The sequence below is a fragment of the Emys orbicularis genome, chromosome 1 (genome assembly GCF_028017835.1).
Source record: "Emys orbicularis isolate rEmyOrb1 chromosome 1, rEmyOrb1.hap1, whole genome shotgun sequence".
Taxonomy (NCBI): Eukaryota; Metazoa; Chordata; order Testudines; family Emydidae; genus Emys; species Emys orbicularis.
Window position 1 is genome coordinate 357,263,451 of NC_088683.1, and position 25,137 is coordinate 357,288,587.

The following is a 25,137-nucleotide window of genomic DNA, read 5'->3' on the forward strand; positions in this document are numbered from 1 at the left end:
AGAACGGAAGGGTTTCCCAATCAATCATCCTCAGATAAAATAAAGATGGGTGCTCTGTCAGTCTGAAGAGGAAATGCTAAGATTGAGGATTCCCTCATTCTTCTCAGTGGGACATCAATGACAGAGTTCAGAGGGCAAGTAAGGAGAAATTATGGGAGTGGGAAAAAGAGGTAGAGAACAGTGGGGAAGGGGTGCTCAGCTGCACAGCAAGTCATTTCTCTGTAACTGTGTGCAATGGAAGAGTTACATTAGCATGCTGAGGAGGAGACTGACACTGGCTAACTTCAGCTTTTCAACTGCCCCCTCCAATCCAAGCCAATCAATATAGCAATCTTGTGTAATTCATTAATTTTGATATTCACCTTAATTTACATCTCACTGCTCCAAATTTTACAATGTTAAATGTGCTGCAGATTTTTGCACTGAACCAAGTAACTACCTTGCAGAAGTTGTCAAAATGGAGAAAGGTGGACATTTTGGTAGAGCTCGGTAGAGGATACTCAGGTCTTGGCACCCAGGAAGGCACGGGAGCTGGTTTGCAGAAGGCAGCTCAGGCTTTTGGTACTGAACTTCCATTTTAACTCCCCTCTAGGATAGGGGCAGAGATTACTTTAAATTTCAAATGGGAGTCTTTACCCACCCCAGCATCTCTAGACAGTGAGAAGCTGCGTAGTGCATTCCACCCAAACTCATACCACTACCTCCAAAAGTGACAAACAAGTAAATTGATCTTGATGTTTGCGTTAAAGTGATTGTCACTGAAATAGTTAATGTTGACATTTAAATCGTCATCTCTTCTTACGGTAGGGAAGGCATGTTTATTATTTACCCCTAACTGAGAAGAAATTATACCCTGATGATCACACTAGCCTTAACGCATGATGTTGTTTCACTCAAGTTTTTCTTCTATCTCAGTTTACCAAACTATGCAACAAAGGTATTTACAACTATCTTCACAGTCACGAGGGTTAGAAACGTACATCTACATCTTCAAACGTGGGTGCCTACAGTTAGGGTCCTAAATCCATATTTAGGCATTTACATAAAAACCGGCTTGAGGACTTGCAGGGGTGTCTGACTTCAACAGGCTTTGTCGGTGCTCAGCACTTCCAACATCAAGTCACTTCTATTTAGGGGATTTGGGGGCCAAAGCTTAGGCACCCACATTTTTTTTTAAATGAAAGCTTAGATAATGGAGCACAATTACTTGGTAATTTGAAAATCTTCAATTATGCAACATTTTATGCAGATAAATAACCACATAAACAGTGCAAGTTAAAAAATCCACACACATGAGCATGTGGAAGTTGATCACAGGGATGACTACTGGAAAGAAACACAAATTGTATTTTTGTCTACACACTTTTATTGGAATGCTAGTGCATTTTAAAACCAGCCCACCTGGCACTGGTAGAGAACTTATTGCGTGACTGTGGCTTAACATCTAGCTCACAGCTGGATGTAAAAGGAGGAAATGAAAAAAACAGTTCTCTCTTTAGTTACCCCTTTTATAATTGAGAGAACTGAGGTATCCTAATACTGGAAGGGAATAGTAAGTGCTGAATTTATAATAGCAACAATTATACCAAAAATGTGAACTTTTCCTGGTGATATAATATTTTTCATGCTACTACTTATGACTTAGTATAGCATTAGTTGTGTACCAGAAGTACACTGGAAGTTTTCTACTTTTAACCTACATTTTAAAAACGTAATACGATGGTAAGAGTATGTAAAAGAATTTCTGGCAGCAACAACATGGTGGTATACCTAGTTATAGCGCATGCATGTGTGAACATACACATTCAAGCAAGCCCTGCATCTTTTACTCAGTTAGTCCATATACTGAACATCTACAATACAGCATTGGTGGTAAAATACCTGGAACCACTTGAAAGTTGAATTAACGCAGAACATGCCAATTTATCATTTAAGTAGGATGGACTGACCAAAGCCAAGCAACTGTCTGACATTGCACTGGCAACTAAACAATTTCTGGGAATAACTCAAGGTGTTAGCCAAAATCTATGAAGCCCCTAGATGGTCTTTCAGGTCCCTTCTACAATTGCTAACACCAGTTCAGCTCCACTGGTGCTAGCAAAGTCTCGAGTCTGAGAGTAAACCTAATGGCAGTTGCTGATGCTGTTTTAAACACTCACAGTTAGAACTGCTGTGAACAGGGTTAGATGACACAGTGCTGAAAATTCAGGACTCCCAAAGTTGCTAACAATGATGGAGGCAAACTGGTGTTAGCATTGGTGGGAAATTTTGAAAAACATGCTTAGTGCAGACAGCCACAGAGGCTGCCTCTTCCCTTGTGGCCCATCCTAGCATCTTTGGTTAATGTAGTTGCTCCACTTTCACAGAAGTGAGCGGTAGGCAGGAGACTTATCTACGTTTTATAGAATTTTGCCTTTTCAAACTAAAGCAATGGCACCCAAACACACTGGAGATAAAAGAGAAGTACAAATATGATGTTCAAGGAAAATTATGTATAACTGGTGTCTCGTTTAAGTCTGCAACATCACAAGAAACTTAATCAAGCACAAGACAGCCAGTATAAACAATTTTACTTCCTCATACCAAAAATAAGCCAAAAAGTACAGAGTAAATAGGGAAGGTACTTAACAGGTGACTGATACACAGAAAACCCCCACAAATGAAACCACAATGTCAAAGAATATCAAGTATTCTATCTATTGATGCGATCCCGCTTTCTCCCAATTCCTCCAACAGCCAATAGCATAATATTTAGCGCACTATGGAGGCTCTGACTAGAGGGAAAAAGTGCTTTAGTTACTAATGCTACCTAGTGAAGTTTGTCAGGCTGTGAAAGGAATTTTTTTTATATAATGAAAGGTGCACAAATATCTTTAAATAGTTCCTTGCTATTAAACAAAGCACAACTGGTTTTCATTCTGAAATATATGCTCAAAAAAACCCAAAGAACAAATTAGAGCAGTAGGGATATGTTACTGACCACCTGACCAAGATGGTGACAATGACTGTGAAATGCTCAGGGAGATTAGAGAGGCTACAAAGGTAAAAACCACAATAATAATGGAAGATTTCAACTGTCCTCATACTGACTGGATATGTGTCCCCTCAGAAAGGGATGCAGAGATAAAATTTCTAGATACCGTAAAAGAATATTTCTTGGAGCAGCTAATCCTGAAACCTTCAAGGGGACAGGCAATTCTTGGTTCAGTCCTTGTAAAACACAGGATCTGGTCCCAAGAGGTGAAAAGAGCTGAACAGCTCAGTAATAGCAAACATAACGTAATTAAATTTCATATCCTTGTAGAGGGAAAAATACATAAAGACCACCAGAGCAGCATTTAATTTTAAAAAGGAGAACTAGTTAAATGGCAATTAAAAGGAACAGTCAACAAGGATGAAATGCCTGCAAGCTGCATGGAGACTATTTAAAAGTGCCATAATAGAGGCTCGAACTAAATGTATACCCCAAATAAAAAACAAACAAAAAAACAAAACGGCACTATGGCTAAGCACCAGCTTAAAAGAGGCAGTTAGAGGCAAAAAGGAATCCTTTAAAAACTGGAAGTCAAATCTTACTGAGGAAAATAGAAGGGAGCATAAACTCCAACAAGTGTAAAAATATAATAAGGTAGGCCACAGAAGAATTTGAAGAGCAACTACCTAAGGACACAAAAATGAATAGCAATTTTTTTAAGCACATCAGAAACAGGAAGCCTGCCAAATAGTCAGCGGGGCCATTGGATGATTGGGATGCTAACGTAGCATTCAAGGAAGACAAGGCTGTTATGGAGAAACTAAATGAATTATTTGCATTTTTCTTCACTGAAGAAGATATGGGGGAGATCCCCACACCCAAGCCATTCTTTTTAGGTGATACATTTGAGGAACTGTCCTAGGCTGAGGTGTCAATAGAGGAAGTTTTGGAATAAACTGATAAACTAAACAGGAGTAAGTCACCAGGACCAGATGGCATTCCTCCAAGAGTTCTGAAGGAACTCAAATATGAAATTGCATAACTACTAACAATGGTATGTAACCAATTGCTTAAACCCTCTCAGTACCAGATGATTGGGTGATAGCTAATGTAACGCCGATTTTTAAAAACGCCTAACTTCACTACCAAGCCAACAGGTTGAAACTATAGTAAAGAACAGAATTACCAGGCACATAGATAAACACGGTATGTTGGGGGAAGAGACAACATGGCTTTTGTAAAGGGAAATCATGCCTCACAAATCTATTAGAATTGTTCAAGGGAGTCAACAAGCATCTGGACAAGGCTGATCCAGTCAATATAGTGTAGCTGGACTTTCAGAACACCTTTGACAAGGTCCCTCACCAAAGGCTTTTAAGCAAAGTTAGCAATCATAGGATAAGAGGGAAGATCCTCTCATGGTCAGTAACTGGTTAAAAGATTGGAAAGAAAGGGTAGGAATAAATGGTCAGTTTTCACAATGGAGAGAGTGGGGTACCCAAGAATCTGCACTTGGATCTGTGCTGTTCAACATATTCATAAATTATTTGGAAAAGGGGGTGAAGAGTGAGGTGGCAAAGTTTGCAGATGATACAAAATTACTCAATATAGCTAAGTTCAATGCTGACTGCGAAGAGTTACAAAGGCATCTCGCTAAACTGGGTGACTGGGCAATGAAATGGCAGATGAAATTGGATCTTGGTAAGTGCAAAGTAATGCACATTGGAAACAATAATCCCAACTATACATACAAAATGATGGGATATAAATTAGCTATTACCACTTAAGAAAGATCTTGGAATCATCATGGATAGTTATCTGAAAACATCTGCTCAATGTGCAGCAGCTGTCAAAAAGGCAAATAATGTTAGGAACCATTAGGGAAGAGAGAGATAAGAAGACAGGAAATAGCAAAATGCTACTATATAAATCCATATTATACTGACGCCTTGAACACTGCATGCAGTTTTGGTCACCCCATCTCAAAAAAGATACATTAGAACTAGAAAAGATGCAGAGAAGGGAAACAAAAATGATTACTGATATGAAACAGCTTCCATAAGAGGAGAGATGTTATTTACTCCTTCACATAACACAAGAAACAGTGGTCACTCAATGAAATTATTAGGCAGCAGGTTTAAAACAAACATAAGGAAATACTTCCTCACATAATGCACAATCAACCTGTGGAACTCGTTGCCAGGGGATGTTGTGAAGGTCCCAAGTATAACTGGGTTCAAAAAAATAATTAGATAAGTTCATGGAGGATAGGTCGATCAATGGCTATTAGCTAAGATGATCAGGGACACAACCCCAGGCTCCTGGTATCCCTAAATCACCAACTGCCAGAAGCTGGTACTGGATGACTGGTGATACAGAAAAGAACACTTTTGACAGGATACTGGGCTATATGGACCACTGATTTGACTCAATATGGCTGTTCTTATGTTCTATAATATGACTCATGACTCTATTGTAGATCTATCCCCAATCCTGTTTCCAATATGCTTTTTCACTCTTGAGGCAGTTCTTATTTAAAGACCTTACTTAAAAACAGAAGCATTCAAAAGCCATCTTCTGAGGCACACATTTTGAGTATTTTTTTAAAAAAAAGAGTAAAATAGCTTACAAGGGTATTTACTTCTTCGACTCTGGGAAAGATACACAAGGCGGAACAGATTGTTTAGTGTAACACATATTCTAAGGGACCACTCAAAGGGCAGGTCTACACTTACTTCCTGGTTCGGCGGCAGGCAATCGATCTTCTGGGATCGATTTATCGTGTCTTGTCTAGACGCGATAAATCGATCCCGGAAGTGCTCGCCGTCGACGCCGGTACTCCAGCTCGGCGAGAGGAGTACGCGGCATCGACGGGGGAGCCTGCCTGCCGCGTCTGGACCCGCGGTAAGTTCGGACTAAGGTACTTCGAATTCAGCTACGTTATTAACGTAGCTGAATTTGCGTACCTTAGTTCAAAGTGGGGGGTTAGTGTGGACCAGGCCAAAGTGGAGTGGCCCGTTAACACCTCTGCGGTCATAGATCAAAAGGGTGTGGGGCTAGTGGGTTACAGATTGTTGTAATAAGCCGTAATTCCAGTATCTCTGTTCAGTCCATGATTTTTAGTGTCTAGCAGAGTTATGAACAAACTCCCAGGCTCATCTTTGGATAGTGTTGTGCAGGTTTCCTTTGAGGATGAGGACTGATAGGTCAGACATAAAGTGATCGCTTTGTGAAGTGTTCACCACAGGTGATAGGGTGTTTTTATCTTATCTTTTTCTTGTGAGTGTCCATTTGAGATCATAGTGATTGGTTTCATGCATGTAGTTGTTATTGGGGCATTTAAGTGCACTGGATGAGGTATACCTCATGTTGTGATATGCATGTCTAGGATCCATGAATCTTGAAAGGTGTGTTGGGGGTGGGTGTTGATCACTGTAGCAGTGGAGATACACTACAGGTTTTGCATCTGTTCTGGCAGGGTCTGGTGCTGCTTTGAGTTGGTGTGTCCTGGTCAGTGGGAGCTTGCTTCTGATGATGAGCTTGGAGAGGCTGGAGTGTTGTTTGAAGGCTGTAAGTGGGGATTCAGGAAAGATTTATTTCAGGGTAGGGTCCTGTTGTGTGGTATGCACCCTCCCTGTCCTCTTTTCGGGCGGGTTGGAGTTGTGATACCAACTTGATTACAGTCTACCAGACTATCCCTAGTCTGGAAGCAGCATGACTCAGTGGCCAGAGTCAAGACGGCTGTCCTCGGGTGCAGGGCCATGAGGCCTAATGGCCAGAGTCAATATAGATGCCCTTGTGTTTGGGGCCGTGTGGCCTAGTGGACAGAGGCTATACAACTGCCCTTGGGGTCAGGGCTGTGCGGCCCAATGGCCCAAGTCAGTATGGCTGCCTTGGGGATCAGGGTTGTGTGGCCTAATGGCCGGAGTCAGTATGGCTGCCCTGGGGAATCAGGGCTGCATGGCCTAATGGCTAGAGTCAATCCAACTGCCCTTGGGCTCAGGACTGTTTGGCTCAATGGCCAGAGTCACTACAACTGCCCTTGATGTCTTGGCTGTGTAGCCAAAGGGCCAGAGTCAGAGGCCACCACCCTGAGTGGTTGGGGTGGGGCAGGTGGACCTGGGCCCTCCATGTGGTGAGTGTGGTCACCACCCAGTCAGCGAGGATCCTACCGCAACACGCTGACTTTCCTCGAGTGGGATATACCACTCACCCTGCCTCTCTGGGCCACTTCCTACCACGTGTCCTGAAGCTGGGGTCTGTTAGTCATCAGGGGTTCTGAGCTCCTCAGCGAAGGTAGCTGGCTGGGATTCCGATTCCAGTCGGCCGGCCATAGGCAACAGGTCTCTGGTCTGGGCCTCGGGATCTCTGGTTCTTGCAGTCAGAGGCTGAGGCAGCTCCTGGGCTGGAGTCTCCACCAAGCGTCCTTCCTCCTTGGCGGTCAGTCTAGAATGAGTTGGTCTGCTCCCTTTTATACCAAGGCAGCAGTTGGAGCACGCCCAGCACAGTCTGAGGAGCGGGACTTCCGTTGTCCATAATGTTAGATTAACCCTATCTTGTCTAGTGCGGGGTATGCACACCCCGAAACAGGTCCCCATCGAGTATGGGTTATAGTTGTTTGATGTTAACCCGTATGTTAGTCCATCCAAAACATAGGGGGGGGGGGAAGTTTTAAAAGGGTAAGAAGGAGAAACTTAAGCAGAAATGTATAAGCTCTAAGAGTTCTACAAACAGTGAGTTATAAATAATTTACCATGTCTCTGATTTTTAAGTTATATTGGAATATTTCCTGTTTTTCTGTATAGGTCAAATCTTCACACTTGCTGAAAGATTGTGGTGAATGTGATGTTTGTTAAGGATTTCACAGCCAATTTTTTTCCTGAAGCAGTCAATGTAATGATCAAGAATGTGGTTTTGTCCACTCTGTGGGGTCCAGTCAGATGATTTTTTTTTCTTATGATTGTCAGCAGGGACGTAGTAATTGTGAGTAGTGTCGTCATTATTGTGAAAGAATTCTTTGACATGGAGTCAGTGGAAGAATTTTTCTAGTTCTACATGTTGGTATTGTATCAGGTTTGGTGGTAGGGCCTGAGAGAGTACAGATAATTCAGCTCCAGTGAGGGGTAGTCTTGATAAACCGATGATGTTCAAATGTTGTGTGGTGTCCATGTGGTGAGTGCTGGTGCCCTGGTTTCTCCCGGAGGCAGTGTTCTGTGGGTAGTAGAATAGTTGTAGTTGGTTCCACTTTTTTGTTTTTGTGATGGCGGTTATCAGGTTTTTCTGATGGTTGTTTTGGATTTCTTGAATCATTTCCAGCTAACTTTCCTGGTTTTCCTTTCCTCCCACATACTGGAGGAATGCACCAGAGATGAAAAAGCACCCATGTGAAATATAAGGTGCAATGTCAGCTAGGACAAAACACCATATAGGGAGGGACATTTAGGTCTGACACAGAAAAATGTGTAAGGACCAAAATCTCTTCTTAATGAGAGATCTATGCTACACATTTTACTCACTAGTATTGAAGTATAACGGGGAAAACAGGCCAGAAGACAGCAATGAAGCATAAAAAATTACAAACGGGATCTTGCAAAAAGATTCAAGCAGAAGGACTTTGAAGCACTCTGGTTTTTCTTCATGACCATAAGGAGAACAGTTTCAGGGGTTGTATTTCCAGCACTCTGCATACTATCTTAAATATGCAAGCCCCATTAAATGTTAGTGAGAGCTGTGACTCCAGTCCACGATGCAAGGTAACAAAAGATTACCCCTTTGTGACTTGCAATACGAAGAAAATGCGCACTACCATGAAAATATGTATAGCCAACGTTTAACAACTATCAACTTTAATAAGGATCTTAAACGAAGACTCATTGACTCGTTCACTTAACTCGTTAACTCTCGGACGTTTTATATAAATTGTATTTTGAAAACAAATTATTCTTATTAGGTATAATCTTGTGGTTAGGCACAGGACTAGGAGACATGACATCTTCATTCTGTTCATGGTTGTCAGAAACTTGTGTGACTGCATGAACTCACTTAACCACTCTGTCTCTGTTTCCCTATACCTCACAGGAGTTATGTGAGACATCGTGTGAATGAAAATTTTTATTTAGCTGAAGCCTACTGCCACAGCAATGTTTATTTCAGAATTTTTCACAGCAACAGGTAGCAGTCAGTTCACCTTTAACGGTAAAAGGACTATCCCTCTGTTGCCTTTGCTTATTTTTGAATAAGCAAACAATGGATTCATTGCTTAATCAGCAAGGTGTGCAGATTAGCCTGGTAATCTTGTTAGCCAGTGGTTAAAAAGACAGATAAGATTTTCTACAAAACGATTCCCTGGAAAAGAAATCAATCAATCTTAAAAGAGAAATGGAATTTATAAAAAAAATATACATACTTGTCTTCCATTTAAACAAACTGGAATCATGTTCACTCTAATAATATAGAGCAGTGGTTCTCAACCAGGGGTCCGGGGCCCCCTGGGGGGCCGTGAGCAGGTTTCAGGGGGGCCTCTAAGCATGGCCAGCGTTAGACTTGCTGGGGCCCAGGGCAGAAAGCTGAAGCCGCACTGCATGGGGCTGAAGGCTGGGGCCCTGAGCCCCACCACCGGGGGCTGAAGTCAAAGCCTGGGCAACTTAGCTTTGCAGGGGATCCTTTGGCATGGGCCCCAGGCAATTGCCCTGCTTGCTACCCCCTAACGCCGGCCCTGGCTTTTATATGCAGAAAACCAGTTGTTGTGGCACAAGTGGGCCATGGAGTTTTTATAGCAAGTTGGGGGGAGGGGGGGAGCTCAGAAAGAAAAAGATTGAGAACTCCTGATATAGACAGACTTCCCAACAATTAAAAATTAGGCTTGGGAAAGGCTTCTGGGAGAACTGGGAGGGCACTGTAGTAGCAAGTTTTGATTCTTGTCATGAAGCCTGAACTGTTCCACCATTTTATTTATGAACTCTTCCAAGCTCTGTCCACACGAAGTGGCATTCTATCAAAAAGCAAGCACCACACATTCCACATCATCTTCCTCATTCTCCCATAACTTCTGCAGACTCTACTAATAAATTCTAAACTATACAAATGACCTATCGATCGTTATATGACATCACAGACTCCAGTGACAGAAAATGCTGATTCATTGCCAGAATTCAGTAAAGACAGTTACCTTTTCCGTAACTGGTGTTCTTCGAGATGTGTTGCTCATGTCTATTCCACAACAGGTGTGCGTGCTCGCCACATGCACTGGTGCCAAAAGTTTTTCCCCTAGCAGTACCCGTAGGGGAGCGCCTTAGCGACCCCTGAAGTGGCGCCTCCATGGCGTGGTATAAGGGGCGCTGCACGCTCCCCCCACCCTCAGTTCCTTCTTGCCAGACAACTCCGACAGAGGGGAAGGAGGGTGGGATGTGGAATAGACATGAGCAACACATTGCGAAGAACACCAGTTACGGAAAAGGTAACTGTCTTTTCTTCTTCGAGTGATTGCTTTTGTGTATTTCACAATAGGTGATTCCAAGCTATATCTGTTGGAGGTGGGTAGGAGTTCACAAACTCTTGGGACGGAGAACGACCCTGCTGAACCCGGTGTCCTCCCTTGTCTGAGAGACAATCGCATAATGTGAGGTGAACGTGTGAACTGAAGTCCACGTGGCAGCCCTACAAATGTCCTGAATGGGGACATGGGCCAAAAAGGCAGCCGATGAGGCTTGCACCCTAGTCGAGTGCACCTTCACAATTGGTGGCAGAGGGATTCCCGCCAGGTCATAACAGGTACGGATGCATGAGGTGATCCAGTTGGAGAGCCGCTGAGTGGAGATCGGCTGAACTTTCATGCGCTCGGCTGAGGTGATGAACAGTTGTGAGGACTTTCTGAATGGCTTAGTCCGCTCCAGGTAAAAAGCCAGAGCCCATCTCACATCAAGCGTGTGGAGGCGACGCTCCTCACTAGACGCATGGGGCTTGGGGTAGAGGACCGGCAGAAAAATATCCTGACCCATGTGATAGGCGGAGACCACCTTCGGGAGGAATGAAGGGTGTGGGCGGAGCTGGACCTTATCTTCATGAAGCACCATGTACAGGGGCTCGGAGGTCAGAGCCCTGAGTTCTGAGACCCGCCTAGCTGACGTGATAGCAACCAGGAAGGCCACCTTCCACAAGAGGAGTGACCAGGAGCACATGGCTAGCGGCTCAAACGGGGGCCCCGTGAGACAGGCCAACACCAGATTTAGGTCCCACTGTGGGACTGGGGGCTTAACATACGGGAAGAGACAATCCAACCCCTTAAGGAATCGGCCAGTCATAGCATGGGAGAATACCGTGTGGCACTGCACCAGCGGATGGAAGGCCGATATGGCCACCACGTGCATCTTGACTGACGAGGGCGCCAGGCCCTGGGCTCTAAGGTGAAGGAGGTAGTCCAGAATAAGCTGGATCGGGGCAGCCACCGGGGAAACGCCCCGCTTGTCCGCCCATCTGGAAAACTGAGACCATTTTGCCAAGTAGGCTCAGTGCATGGAGGGCCGCCTGCTTTCTAGGACGCGCTGAACCCCTTACGAGCATGTCCTTTACTCCCGACCTAACCATTGAGCAGCCATGCCGTGAGGTGGAGTGCCTCTAGGTTGGGGTGGAGGCGGCGGCCCTGGTCCTGGGAGAGCAGGTCCAGGCGGGACAGCAACGGCCACGGCGGAGTGACTGCCAGGCCCGTGAGGGTCCCGTACCAATGCTGCCTGGGCCATGCCGGGGCAATCAGAAGGTCCCGGGCCTTGTCCGTCTTTATCTTTTCCAGGACCTTGCTGATCAGTGGGAACAGGGAAAAGGCATAGAGAAACTGGCTTGACCAGGACAGGAGGAAGGCATCGGAGAAAGCGTCCTGTCCCAGGAGCAGAACCGGGGACAGCGACAGTTCTGCCAAGTCGCGAACAGGTCCACCTGGAGAATTCCCCACACTCGAAAAAGTCTGTTCACCACCTCTGGGTGCAGAGACCACTCGTGCTGAGAGGAGAAGTCCCTGCTCAAGCGATCCGCCTGCGCGTCCTGGGCGCTCGGCAGATGGAAGGCCTGTAGGCAGATGCTGTGGGCTATACAAAAGTCCCACAGCCTGAGGGCTTCGCGGCAGAGGATTGGGCCCCACCTTGCCTGTTGATGTAGAATTTCGAGGCCGTGTTGTCCATAAGGACCCTGACCACCTGGCCCTCCAGGTGCGAGCGGAAGGCCATGCACGCCGGCCGTACCGCCCTGAGCTCCTTAACGTTTTTGTGTAGGGTCAGATCCTGAGCCAACCACAGACCTTGGGTCTGAACGTTCCCCACGTGGGCCCCCCATCCCAGGTCCGACGCTTCGGACACCAGTTCCAGTGACGGGGCCCTGCCTTGAATGGGACCCCTTGGAGCATGTTTCCCGGGGAGGACCACCACTGTAGGGAGGTGATCACTGGCTCGGGCACCGTGAGGACTTTGTCAATCCTGTCCCTGGCCTGGGAGAACTCTGAGGCCAACCAGAGGGGCCTCATCCTGAATCTCGTGTGACGGACCACTTTCTCTCTTGGTCTGAGGCTTAAATGACCTGCAAATCTTGCAGCGATCGCTGAGATGGGTTTCCCCCAAACAGCGTAAACAGTCCGCGTGCGGATCACACACTGGCACAGATCACCTACAAGTGTCGCAAACTGCCCGGGCGCTCTAGCTAAACTAAACTAAACTAACTAAACAACTAACTAACTACAGGTACCATACACTGAACAAACAAGCAGTTTTGGAGACGAGCTACTATGGGTACTGCTAGGGGCAAACTTCCGGCACCGGTGCATGTGGCAAGCACACACACCTATTGTGGAATACACATGAGCAATCACTCGAAGAACTACTACATACTCTGATAATTATTGGTGGTTCATGAGCAGGAGGATAGCACAATCCTAGCCTTTCTAACTCAGATATAATGAACTAAAAGTATAACTACTCTAGATCAAACTTGAATTAACCTAATTCCAACATTTACTTTCCTTCCTCTTCCCACCCGTAACAGTCTAAAAATGATAAATGATCTAGGCAAATACTAGCCCTTATGATTTCAAGGCTGTATACAGTTACAGCTAAAGTTGAAGCTTCATGAAATGCTTACAAGTAATAGTAATATGGAACCTAATTGGAATTTCCTCCAATTGTAAACAAAAGAATCACAGCTAAACAGTATTTGCCAAATTTTTAAACAAAATTTCATTTCTAATCAAATTAAAGAACACTGGCTAAAACATTTTCTGTTCACTTAAATAATGTCACAGGGTTGAAGTTCAAAAGATGTACAAATATTTTCCCTTCACTCACCTGAAATGGAAACCAGCCTGCTAAGACACATTACATGAATATTCAAACTACATAACATATGGACACTTTTACTTGAAATTTAAAAAAATTATATTAACCTAAAATTCTTTCTATTCAGCAAGTGTGAAGATTTGACCTATACAGAAAAACAGGAAATTTACCAGTACTACTTAAAAATCAGAGACATGGTAAATTATTTATAACTCACTGTTTGTAGAACTCGTAGAGCTTATAAATTTCTGCCTATATTTCTCCTTCTTACTCTTTTCAAACTTTTTTTTTCTATGTTTTGGATGGACTAAGAGTTTCCAGATGTACAGTATGTAGTCTGTCTTCTGCCAAAACATCTTTCTGTAGTGCAACAGTATCATTTATTGTAGGATACTACCTCTAGGACTAATATTTGGTATTGACAGCAGCAGTAAAACCAGTAGAGGGAGCATGATTGTGGTTCTATGTAACACATTCATCCTAAATTATGTAGGTGTTTCAATATCTTTGTACAATGGCTAGTACATAAGATCCTCAATCCTTACTGGTACTTCTAACACAAAGAAGAAATAAGCATAATTACACATGGTGCTTTCACTAACAATCCTTTGTATATCTTTGTAGCAAGCTTAAGCTAAAAATTTATTTATTTTATGAAATGCGTGTGTCAAACTGTATGTGCATCTAGAAAATCTTGACAGGTACATTACATACATTGAAAGACTAAATATAAAAACCACAGCCTTCTTAAAAACATGCATTTAAAAAACTTAAAATTACACCGCAAGTTGCCATATTCAGAATGGTATGACTTAATTACTGACATTCTCAGTAGACAAAACTATGCATGGTAATTCAAAATAAATATAAATGAATGGAATAGATAGCAAAGGTAACTGGCCATTTATTTTACATCTCTACCGACTAATGTATGAAACTGATTTCATACAAAAAACCAAGAACAAAACAGCAAGCTTTCAAAGCAGCACGATAAAGCTTCAGAAACTGCAAGGTCACTGCAATGGCAGTTGTACAGAGTTCTATAGTAAGGACTCTAAAAACTGTAAGTCAGCAGCCGTCAGCACTTAGTACAACAGACTGGATGTGTTCCAGCCAAGCAAGTCAGGCATCAAATGAGTGCACTGTGAAATAGATAAGTAGACCACTGTCCCACCAATAAAAATACACAGTGCAAATTCTTATTCTGGAAACAATAAACTGATTAAAGCTAAAAACATACAAAAAGCCAGTATCACACACCAAAAGAGCTGTGGTCTTTGAAACATTTGCAAATAAGCTACAAGCTTTACATTCTTAGTCCATTTGGTTAAAACACTGGGAATTTATACCACTTTAGAGTAATATAAATAGAAAATGTGTAAACATCAGATAGAGTAGGCACATGACGGCTATTAACCAAATCCATATCGACAAATTCCAAAGCAACAAACATTAAACCAAATATGAACTATTTTTATACCTGAATACTGCTGTTTAAAAATATCTCTGCTAGAAAAAGAGCATATAAGACCCTTTGCATTTAAGAAACCCACAACCGAATGAAGATGGCCAACTAGTGAGTTTTCCCCATTCTTAAAAGCCCTACTTTAAAAAAGAAACAATAGATGGCTCAGTTAAGTGTTCTGGGTTTTTGTGGGATTTTTTTTTTTTTGAATCTGAAGATTAAACTTTCCCCAAATAAACAAAGTGTACAAAAATGCCATTTGTTAAATTCATAGAGACAATACACTAGTAGCTGGAGCATACAAAATAGGACATGGATAATATTTTAGACTACATAGGATTAGTAACGATTCATGTTATTTTGTGTCATCAGGCCAGTTCTCAAATCTGGATGTGTTTGGTGTGCCTGCTGGAGAGTGTTGATATTTGTGACATAGCCTACAGGTGTGTTTACTCTGGTAGCTTTTCCTGGATGTCTAATAGACCATATGTGTTTAATTTCTACTTGAGACAACAAATGTCTAATTGTTAATGTTTTAACAAAAGATAAATACCTGCCAATTTTTTTATTAGTGTCATATCCAAGAGGCATCCTTTTTAAAGTAAACTATGACCATTACGTCCCATAGCAATGGAGATTGGAAACTTAGTTAGGAAAGGAAAAAAATTATAGATTCATAGATTCCGAGGCCAGAAGGGACCATTGTGATAATCTAGTCTGACTTCCTGTGTAGCACAGGCTATAGAACTTCCCCAAAATAATTACTAGAGCATCTCTCTAACCTCTCAGGATAGGACAAGAAGCAATGGGCTTAAATTGCAGCAAGGGCGGTTTAGGTTGGACATTAGGAAAAACTTCGTAACTGTCAGAGTGCTTAAGCACTAGAATAAACTGCCCAGGGAGGTTGTGGAATCTCCATCACTGGGGATTTTTAAGAGCAAGTTGGACAAACACCTATCAGGGATGGTCTAGATAATATTTAGTCCTGCCTTGAGTGCAGGGGACTGGACTAGATCACCTCTCGAGATCTCTTCCAGTTCTATGATCTTTAAAAAAAAAATCTGATCTTGATTTAAAAATCATCAGTAACGGAGAAAACACCACGTGTCCGGGTAAATTGAACCAATCATTAATAACCTTACTGTTAAAAAATTGCCCCTTATTTCCTGATTGAATTTGTCTAGCTTCAACTTCCAGCCATTGGATTGTATTATACTTTTCTCTGCTGGACTGAAGAGCCCATTATTAAATATTTGTTCCCCATGTAGGTACTTACAGACTGTAAACAATTCATCTCTTAATTTTCTCTTTGTGAAACTAAATAGATTGAGCTCTTTGACTCTATCAATATAAGGCATAGTTTCTAATCCTTTAATCATTCTTACTTCTCGTCTCTGAACCCTTTCCAATTTATCAACATCCTTCTCGAATTTGTGGATACCAGAACTGGACATAGTATTCTAGAACTAGTCGCAACAGTGTCAAACAGAGACTCTGTTTATTCATCCCAGGATTGCATTAGCTTGTTTGGCCACAGAGTCACACTGGCAGCTAGTATTTAGTTGATAATCCATCACCACCCCCAAATCTGTGTTTCAGAGTCACTGCTTCCCAGAATAAAAGCCCCTATTCTATAAGTATGGCCTATATTCTTTGTTCCTAGATGTATATATTTATAGTTAGCAGTATTAAAACACACATTGTTTGCTTGCTCCCAGTTTACCAAGCAATCCAGGTTACTCTGAATCAGTAACCTGTCCTCTTCATTATTTACCACTTTCCCAATTTTATCAGTGATGATTTTATGTTTTCTTCCATTCACTGATAACACTGGAAACAGACCCGATCGATAATGATTTTCCATTTACTATTACATTTTGAGACCTATCAGCTAGCCAGTTTTTAACCCATTTAATGTGTGCTTTGTTAATTTTATATAGTTTTAGTTTATTAATCAAAATATCATGTAGTACCAAGTCAAATGCCTGACAGAAGTCTAAAAATATTATCTCAGCACTATTACCTTTATCAACCAAACTTATAATCTTACCAAAGAGGTATCAAGTTAGTTTGACAGGATCTATTTTCCATAAACCCATGTTGACTGGCATTAATTATATTATATTACCCTCCTTTAATTCTTTATCAGCCACTCCATTATCTTGCCAGGGACTGACATCAGACTGAAAGGCCTATAATTACCCAGGTCATCCTGTTTACCCTTTTTAAATATTGACACAACACTAGCTTTCTTCCAGTCTTCTGGAACTTATGCAGTGCTCTAAGACTTTTTGAAAATTAACATTAATGGTTCAGCAAACTCTTCAGCCAGCTCTTTTAAAACTCTTGGATGCAAGTTATCTGGACCTGCCGATTTACAATGTCTAACTCTAGTAGCTTCTGTTTAACAGTCTCCAGTGATACTAGAGGAATGGAAAGAGTGTTATCAAATGATATGACTATATCATCAGTTTCCCCCCCAAATTCTCTTATTTCAGGGTTGATGGTGATCAGGAACATAGAAGAGGGTCAATATTGTGACCGACCCTGGTATATTGGGATAAAAGTATATGAATGTCAACATGTGTATTTCATGAAAACAATATTTGTATCTCATGAATCCTCGTCCCCACCTCAATAAGGAAAATCAAACTATATTAGCTCCCTTACCTTCATAATGTTCACCAAGTCTGTCTGATAGTAGCGATCCTGGTGTGCATTAGCAGCTGCTAAAGTGAGAAGGTAGTCATTCCTTGCATGGGTAGCCTTTGAATTACACTCGGACCGTCGTGCTTTTAACTATATTTAAAAAAAGGGAAATCAAAATGTAAGGCAGCTGATTTTGTACTTTTATACTATGAGCAAAGCATTAAAAGATATATGGCTTTAGATGGGTTGTTATATTTGTTGCTGCTTTGAATAATATTTCTATTATTTGCATATATACTTTATACGATTTTCAGCAGGCAAAATTCCAGCACAAATCTGTGAATGGCTGAACAGATTCATCATGTGCTTGTACTTGATTCTGGGGAAACATTCTGTACCAACTGGCCAGTCGTTATAAAGACAATATGCCTGATAAAACGTGAGGCCTCTCTAGATTCAAGATAACATTAGTTATGTGTCCCATGAAAGTGACATAATACTTTACTATAGTTTTACTGAGTAGATCATTTATTCTTAAACTCACCTTTACACTTGCCTTCTGTAAGCTTATCCTTGACTGAAAGAGACTAAGCTTGGACCTGTATTAAAAGTCAATAGAATAGATTAATATCAGAAGTTGTCTCTGGGACAGATAGGGACACAAATGGGCTATCTGATAAGGGAGAGGTTTTCTTTTTGGGTTAAATAAATGCAGTAAAATAATTTAATAGCAATTTTTTAGGCTAAACATTTTATTTTTATATTTAAGAGTAAAAATTAGGGGTTTTAGGAAGTGGTTACACATGTTGAACAAGCTCATTTGCATAATCAGCCATCTTCACTGCATATTCTGAAATGTTTTGCTCAATCTTACACTAATTTTCAAACAATGATTAAATACAACACGGCAGAATGCTCTGGTGGCAACAGGAACTCACAAAATTCTTTTGTTGTTTGATGCTTAATGGCTATTTGAAAGTCTTCCATTTGATAGCCAGGGCTGCAAACTTGAGCTACTTGCCTTCTAATGGGGTAGCAATGTAAAATCACCAGCAATCCACTCAGGTAAGGTTGAGTGAGGTCTGCCCACAAATAATTTTTTAAAAGCAGGCGTTAGCCTAATTTTGAAACTTTGATCATAGGGTAGGAATCAGTTTGTTTGTGTGTTTTTTCCAGGTTAATCATTTTTTAAAAAGCCAGAGCCCATACAAGCATCTTAAGAACATCAGGCTTATTTGCAATGAGGTATGAAGGAAAACTTAACTAAAATCATGAACACTTGAATTTTGAAACATTATTCTGTTTATACCATAGCGAGAAAAAAAATTGTGAAACAGACAATATGAACAAATGTTTTAAATCAGATGATATCTAAGCTTTCTGAAAACATATTAACCCTGAAGAGGTCAAAACAACCAATGTTCTCAGAAGGAGGGAGGGATAGCTCAGTGGTTTGAGCACTGGCCTGCTAAACCCAGGATTGTGAGCTCAATCCTTGAGGGGGCCACTTAAGGATCTGGGGCAAAAATAAGTACTTAGTCCTGCTAGTGAAGGCAGGGGGCTGGACTCAATAACCTTTCAGGGTCCCTTCCAGCTCTATGAGATTAATATAATATATGGATATATACCTATTAAATAAAACATTATCCAATAACTGTAAATTTTACCTTGTGTTTTACCTCACTTTATGAGCAACAGGCATCCATAAATACCAACCAAGAAGATGGCATTTGAAATAGAGTAAAATAACAACAGCCTTTGTTCTCTGTTGTACACAAAGAGAACATTACACACTGTATTTTGGTAGAAGTGGAGCATCCTTCCATGGACAAAATTATTCCTGGTTAAAATAATTTTGTTCAATTTTTTAAAAAGCTTTCTAAAATTTCATATGTAAAACTGATAAAAAACACAAACTTTAGCTATATTTGATTCTGATGATGATGATGATGATGATATGATATATAACCATACCATCCCTACTGATAAATACATCCACTACCCTCATTTAACTTCAATACAATTTTCCCACCAAGTCTACATTAGAACTGGGTCTATATTAGAAACTTTAGCTGGGATAGTAATGTTGGCTAGAGTTTTTTACATTACATTAAAATATTGGCAAAAGCCCTAGAGTATATAAGGTTGTGCCAGCATAAGAGGGCTTTCGCTTTAAAGTAAAACAGGATAAGCACTTTTGCCAAGATAAGTGTTGTGTACACTAGGAGGGTTTGCCGATATAGCTATATTAGTTTAAACCTGGCATAAGTCTATTCTAAAGAAACTGGAAACTACTGTGATGCAATGTTACCACAAAAAGCCAATGTGCAAATATTGACTGTTTGGTATGTCAGGTGGAGGACAGAAGAGTAAGAAAAGGGATTCCACAATGACTGGTAGCTTCTATACTGGTTTTAATAAGACCTCTGTCCCCAAGACACAATAGCTGTTCTATTTTAAGCAAAAAGACAAGGAAACACTGGGTTTTGAGCTGCCAATCGAGGCCACGCAGACCCCTCCCCCCGAGCAGGCCTGCCGATCGGGGGAGAGGAGGCAAAGGGGGCAATTGCTTGGATGGGCCACAGGGCTCCTAGGTGCGTGCAGGGTGGTACCAGCGGCAGTGAAGGCAGCCAGGCGGGCCTGTGGAAGTCCTGGCTGTGCCGGGAAAAGAGTGCGCCCAGCAGCACAGCTGGCAGAGGCTAACTGGGCACCAGCCAGCACAGGAGTAGCACCGCCCAAATGTCAGACGGACCTATCTAGGGGGCCCATCGACTGTTCTGCCATGGGCAAAGCCATCCCTAGGGTACGGTGAATTGAGGCGACCGCTCCGGGCCCTGTGCTTTGGGGGCTCCTGCTGGCCGGCGCGATTGGCCAGCGTGGTTGGTCCTGGAAGTGACGGATTCTTCACTTCCGCCCCAGGCCCTGGGGCCTGGAATTGCTGTCAGCGGGCCTGCCCCCTGAGTAAAACCCAAGGGAGGGGGTCAGGAGAAGGAAAGCTCTACAAAGAGTGTTGGGCCCCCTATTGAAAGAACAGGTAATTGGCCTCCAGGATCCAGGTCTCAAGCAGATCTCCTTGACCATTCAATATGAATGCCCTCTGCTTTCATAGCAACTTCAGGGCCCCTGGAGCACCTTCCAGCTCTCTGGCAACATGGCTGTAGCCTGGCTTTCTCCACCCACCACCGTCTCTGGCATCCCCCTCAAGGGGAGCTACACATTAAGGAGAGGTTTCTGGGGGGAAATTAAGATTACCTCAGGCTTCATTAAAGCCCTGTTGGGCTTCCCACAAAGATAAGAATTCTTGGATTCATGGAGGGCTCTCTAACCATGCCCTTTTACTGCCCACAATTTGAAAGTGATTAATAGTCGGTACTGTTACTCTTATTTTATTTTTTTAAAATTAATGTGTTGCAAAAGGTATCCACAGGAACATTAGTTAGCACCATCTCAACTCCCAGGTGAATTAGATTGTTCCAAGTTGTGTTTTTTTCTGTAAGATTTATGAATGGAGAAGGATACAATCCCTTACTCGTGATAAATAAAATATTTTAAATTTTCCCTGCTTTTTCTAAGATTTACACTTGATTGTTAGTTGACTAATTGCATAAAGCTGTTTAAATTGTTTATAACATTCATCCAAACTTAGCTTTCCAAAACCCTCATACCACCAATATTTTGGATAACTTTCAAGTTCCAATTAGAAAACAAAATATGCACACGAAAAGCTGAAAAATTATGTCAGTAAATTCTAGTATAAAAAGGATATCTAGAATTTGATAGTGTTTATGTTATACTCCCAGCCTTCATAAATTGCTCAATTAAGAAACTGGAGGAAAATAGCACTGTATATACAAGGCCAACTATTTGTACAAATCTGATGCAAACTGGATTTTATCTGCATGCAGAAGCAGGCCTTCTGCATATCATCTGATAGTCTGTCATTTTAATCTTTACAATACCAATGCGAGACTGGGCCAATTCCCCTAGCTCAACCTTTGATCTTCTGAGGAAGTGGGTGGACAGTGTATGATATTCCCACCGCCTCCAGCTAGTGTATGTCACCACCTCCAGAACTTTCCAGTTCCTGAATTGTGTGGAAAGAGCTCCCTGAAGAACATTTTTTTCTAAATAACTTGTTCTTAAAAATGAAAAAGAATAAAAGAAAATACCTCAAACTTTAAGGAGAAGTGAGTGGGCATCCTTTTACATTACCTTATAAAACACCCGTAACAGGTAATTACTTTCTTTTTAAAGATGCCAGGTACACAACTTTGCCATTCTTGGAGAACAAGTTTGAGGGATGTTTAAATAAAAAAAAAAGTGATAAAATTGCAACAGGCTGTGAAAAAATACAGGCCAAAACCCAAAATGGAAACATGCAAGTTATGTGTTTTAGTGAAAGGAAGGGTAAGATTACCTCCACAGGACAAGAGGTATGCGAAAGCTACAGCCTCAAAGATATAACCTCATAAAAGCAAAACAAACACTTCCCAAACAATACTCAACTGTGAAGCAAGATGCATGTTTGATCAACAGGATGTATGAAAGCAAAGTAAGGCAAATCTCAACACAAGCTTATTCAGAGCTAGTATCCTGCTCTTACAACAAAACTGAGTGTAATGATTAAGACAAACATGATATTTACACACACATATTTAATTATAGAGTTGCTATTATAAGAACATACTTGGCCTCAATATCGGCTTTTTCCCGCACTGCATGAGCCATCTGTTCAGTCTCAAAGTACTTCTTCTTGCTCTTAGCTAAATCTTTTACTGTCTCTTGTAATTCAGCCTGGATCTTTGTCAACTGGTCTACACACTGCAAAACAGAATACAACAAACAAGCTTATAATAGAATTAATATCATTGTACTATTATTGTTCAATAAATCTTGCACAGATCCATATGCTCTACAAGTTCTTTTAGGTTAACTATAGATTCAGTCCACCTTTTAAAATGAATCAAAACAAAGAACCAACATCTTTTTATCTCAATTGCTTTTTAAAAAAAAAATATCAGCAACTATTTAACTCATAATGTTTAAAATATGTAGTGTTGTTGTAGCCGCGTTGGTCCCAGGATACTAGAGAGACAAGGTGGGTGAGGTACAGAGGTGAAAGTAAGCTGGTACGATCCAGTACAGCGTACCGGCAAGAGCAGGTGTGCCGGACCGGACCAGCTTCCCCAGGCGGCGATTTAAAGGGCCTGGGGCTCCCGGCAGCGGCTGGAGCCCCGAGCCCTTTAAATTGCTGCCAGAGCCCTGCTGCCGGGAGCCCTGGGGCTCTGTCGGCGATTTAAAGGGCCCGGAGCTCCGCTGTGGCAGCGGCAGCTGGGAGCCCCTGGCCCTTTAAATCATCTCCGGAGCCCTGGGCCGCTGCCGCTACCCTGGGGGCTTCGGCAGCAGGGCTCCAGTGGCTATTTAAAGGGCCCGGGGCGGTAGCGGCGGCCGGAGCCCTGGGCCCTTAAATCGTCGCCTGAGCCCCGCTGCCGGAGTTCCGGAGTAGAAGCGGCAGCCAGGAGCCTCTGGGGCTCCTTTGGCAATTTAAAGGGCCTGGGGCTCCACTGTGGGTAGTGGCAGCCGGGAGCCCCTGACCCTTTAAATCACCGCCGGAGCCCTCAGCTGCCGCTGCTACCCCAGGACTCCGGCAGCGGGGCTCGGGCGGTGATTTAAAGGGCCAGGGGCTCTGCCACGGTAGCGGTATCTGGAGCCCTGGGCTCTTTAAATGGCCCCTGAGCCCTGGGGCTCCCAGCCGCCTCCGCAGCTGATAGCTCCGGCGGTGATTTAAAGGGCCTGGGGTCCCAGCCTCCTCTACCGCAGACGGAGCCCCTGGCCCTTTAAATCTTGATTTAAAGGGCCCGGGGCTCTAAAGGCCCTGCCGCTTCTGGTTGAGGCCCCGCCCCTGCTCAGGACTCCAGTGTACCGGTAAGTCCTTTAAGTTACTTTCACCCCTGGTGAGGTAATATCTTTTATTCGACCAACGTCTGTTGGTGAGAGAGACAAGTTTTCAAGCTTACACGGAGCTCAAAAGCTTATCTCCGAAAACCTAAAGAAGAGCTCTGTGTAAGCTCGAAAGCTTGTCTCTCTCACCAACAGAAGTTAGTCCAATAAAAGACATTACATACCTCACTCACCTTGTCTCACTGTTTAAAATGTTATACTTACAAGATTTTTCACACAACGCACAGTCAACCCGTGGAACTCCTTGCCAGAGGATGTTGTGAAGGCCAAGATCGTAACAGCAATCAAAAAAGAACTAGATAAACTCATGGAGATAGGTCCATCAATGGCTATTAGCCAGGATGGGCAGGAATGGTGTCCCTAGCCTCTGTTTGCCAGAAGCTGGGAATGAGAGACAGGGGATGGATCACTTGATGTTTACCTGTTCTGTTCATTCCCTCTGGATCACCTGGCACTGGCCACTGTTGGACAACAGGATACTGGGCTAGATGGACCCTTGGTCTGACCAAGTAGGGGCGTTCTTATGAAAGCTCTTAATGGGGAAATTAGTTGTAATAACCCAGATGTAGTATGGAAATGCCAAAGAAGGGATATGGAAAATGACTTAGAGACTAGTGACTTCAAGCAAATAAGCATAACTACTCTTGTACTTCTGTAGCTTAAGCGATTATAGAAAGGACTCTATCATTTCTAACATTGAGGATAAGCACCAAAAAGGTAGCACTAACAACTGCAAATAAATGCAACTGTCCCTAGCCTCTGTTTGTCAGAGGGTGGTGATGGACAGCAGGAGAGAGATCACTTGATCATTACCTGTTAGGTTCACTCCCTCTGGGGCACCTGGTATTGGCCACTGTCGGTAGACAGGATACTGGGCTGGATGGACCTTTGGTCTGACCCAGTACGGCCATTCTTATGTTCTTACGTTCTCTTCCATCTTAATTTTTAAAAGGTCACAAAGGCATTTCATACTCCCAACTACACATTCTTGTTCCCAACTTAACCAATATTCATTTAAAACCATACACTGCAGTATAGAAAATACTTTTACAACAAAAGCCATTTCAGAATATGTGATGTGTGTAAGTATCAGTCTACTTGACAGAACACAGTGAAACAACTTGCTTTCAAAAAGCTAGCAAAAAAAAAAAAAACATACTAGTAGAATACCTGCAAAATTTGAGAATCTCTTTCCTTTTCCCCCAAAACTGAAAGCAGAGAAAAAAATATACTCTCTTTGAATCCAAGAAACACAACGGATTAATTCTGAATTGTTAAATACTATTTTAAATGGGGTTTTTTTTCTGTTCCAAGCTGCATGTTAAGAGCTTTCCAATGCGTAGGGTTAAATCAGAAATTACCATCAAGCACAAAGACAACTTTCTTCATACCTAAAGCTTAAAAAAATTCATAGCTTTTCACGGAGAGGTGAAATAAAAATGTCTCTGTTTGCATGGGTAAAATATAAGAATATAATCAGCATTGATAATGTATATTTTAATCTGACAGAAAACAGTGTGTGGAGAAAAAGCAGGAACAGCAATGAAATTGTTCAATGGGAGAAAACACATACTGCCCCAGAAATAACTCAGACAACATCAATGCCCAGAATTATATCCTGCTTCATAAAATAATAAATCCATGTTTTTATTTTCGTTTAAACTACCTGTTCAACCTCGAGTAGGCAAGATTTGCACACAAATATTACAGTATATCGGTTCAAGTCCACTGATATCTCTGAGAATCTTTTTCACTAGTTTCAACAGACTTTGGAT

At 42.2% G+C, this 25,137-nt stretch overlaps 1 protein-coding gene across 1 annotated transcript in view; it reads right to left on the reverse strand.

Moving 5' to 3' along the window:
* Positions 1–25,137, reverse strand: part of FCHSD2 (FCH and double SH3 domains 2) — a 239,276-nt gene that overhangs the window by 76,718 nt on the left and 137,421 nt on the right. The window contains exons 6-8 of the mRNA XM_065421347.1: positions 22,089–22,222; positions 17,946–18,000; positions 17,423–17,551 (exon numbers count right to left, since the gene is read on the reverse strand). Of these exons, the coding sequence (XP_065277419.1) occupies positions 17,423–17,551; positions 17,946–18,000; positions 22,089–22,222 (318 nt within the window). The remainder of the gene's footprint in view (positions 1–17,422; positions 17,552–17,945; positions 18,001–22,088; positions 22,223–25,137) is intronic.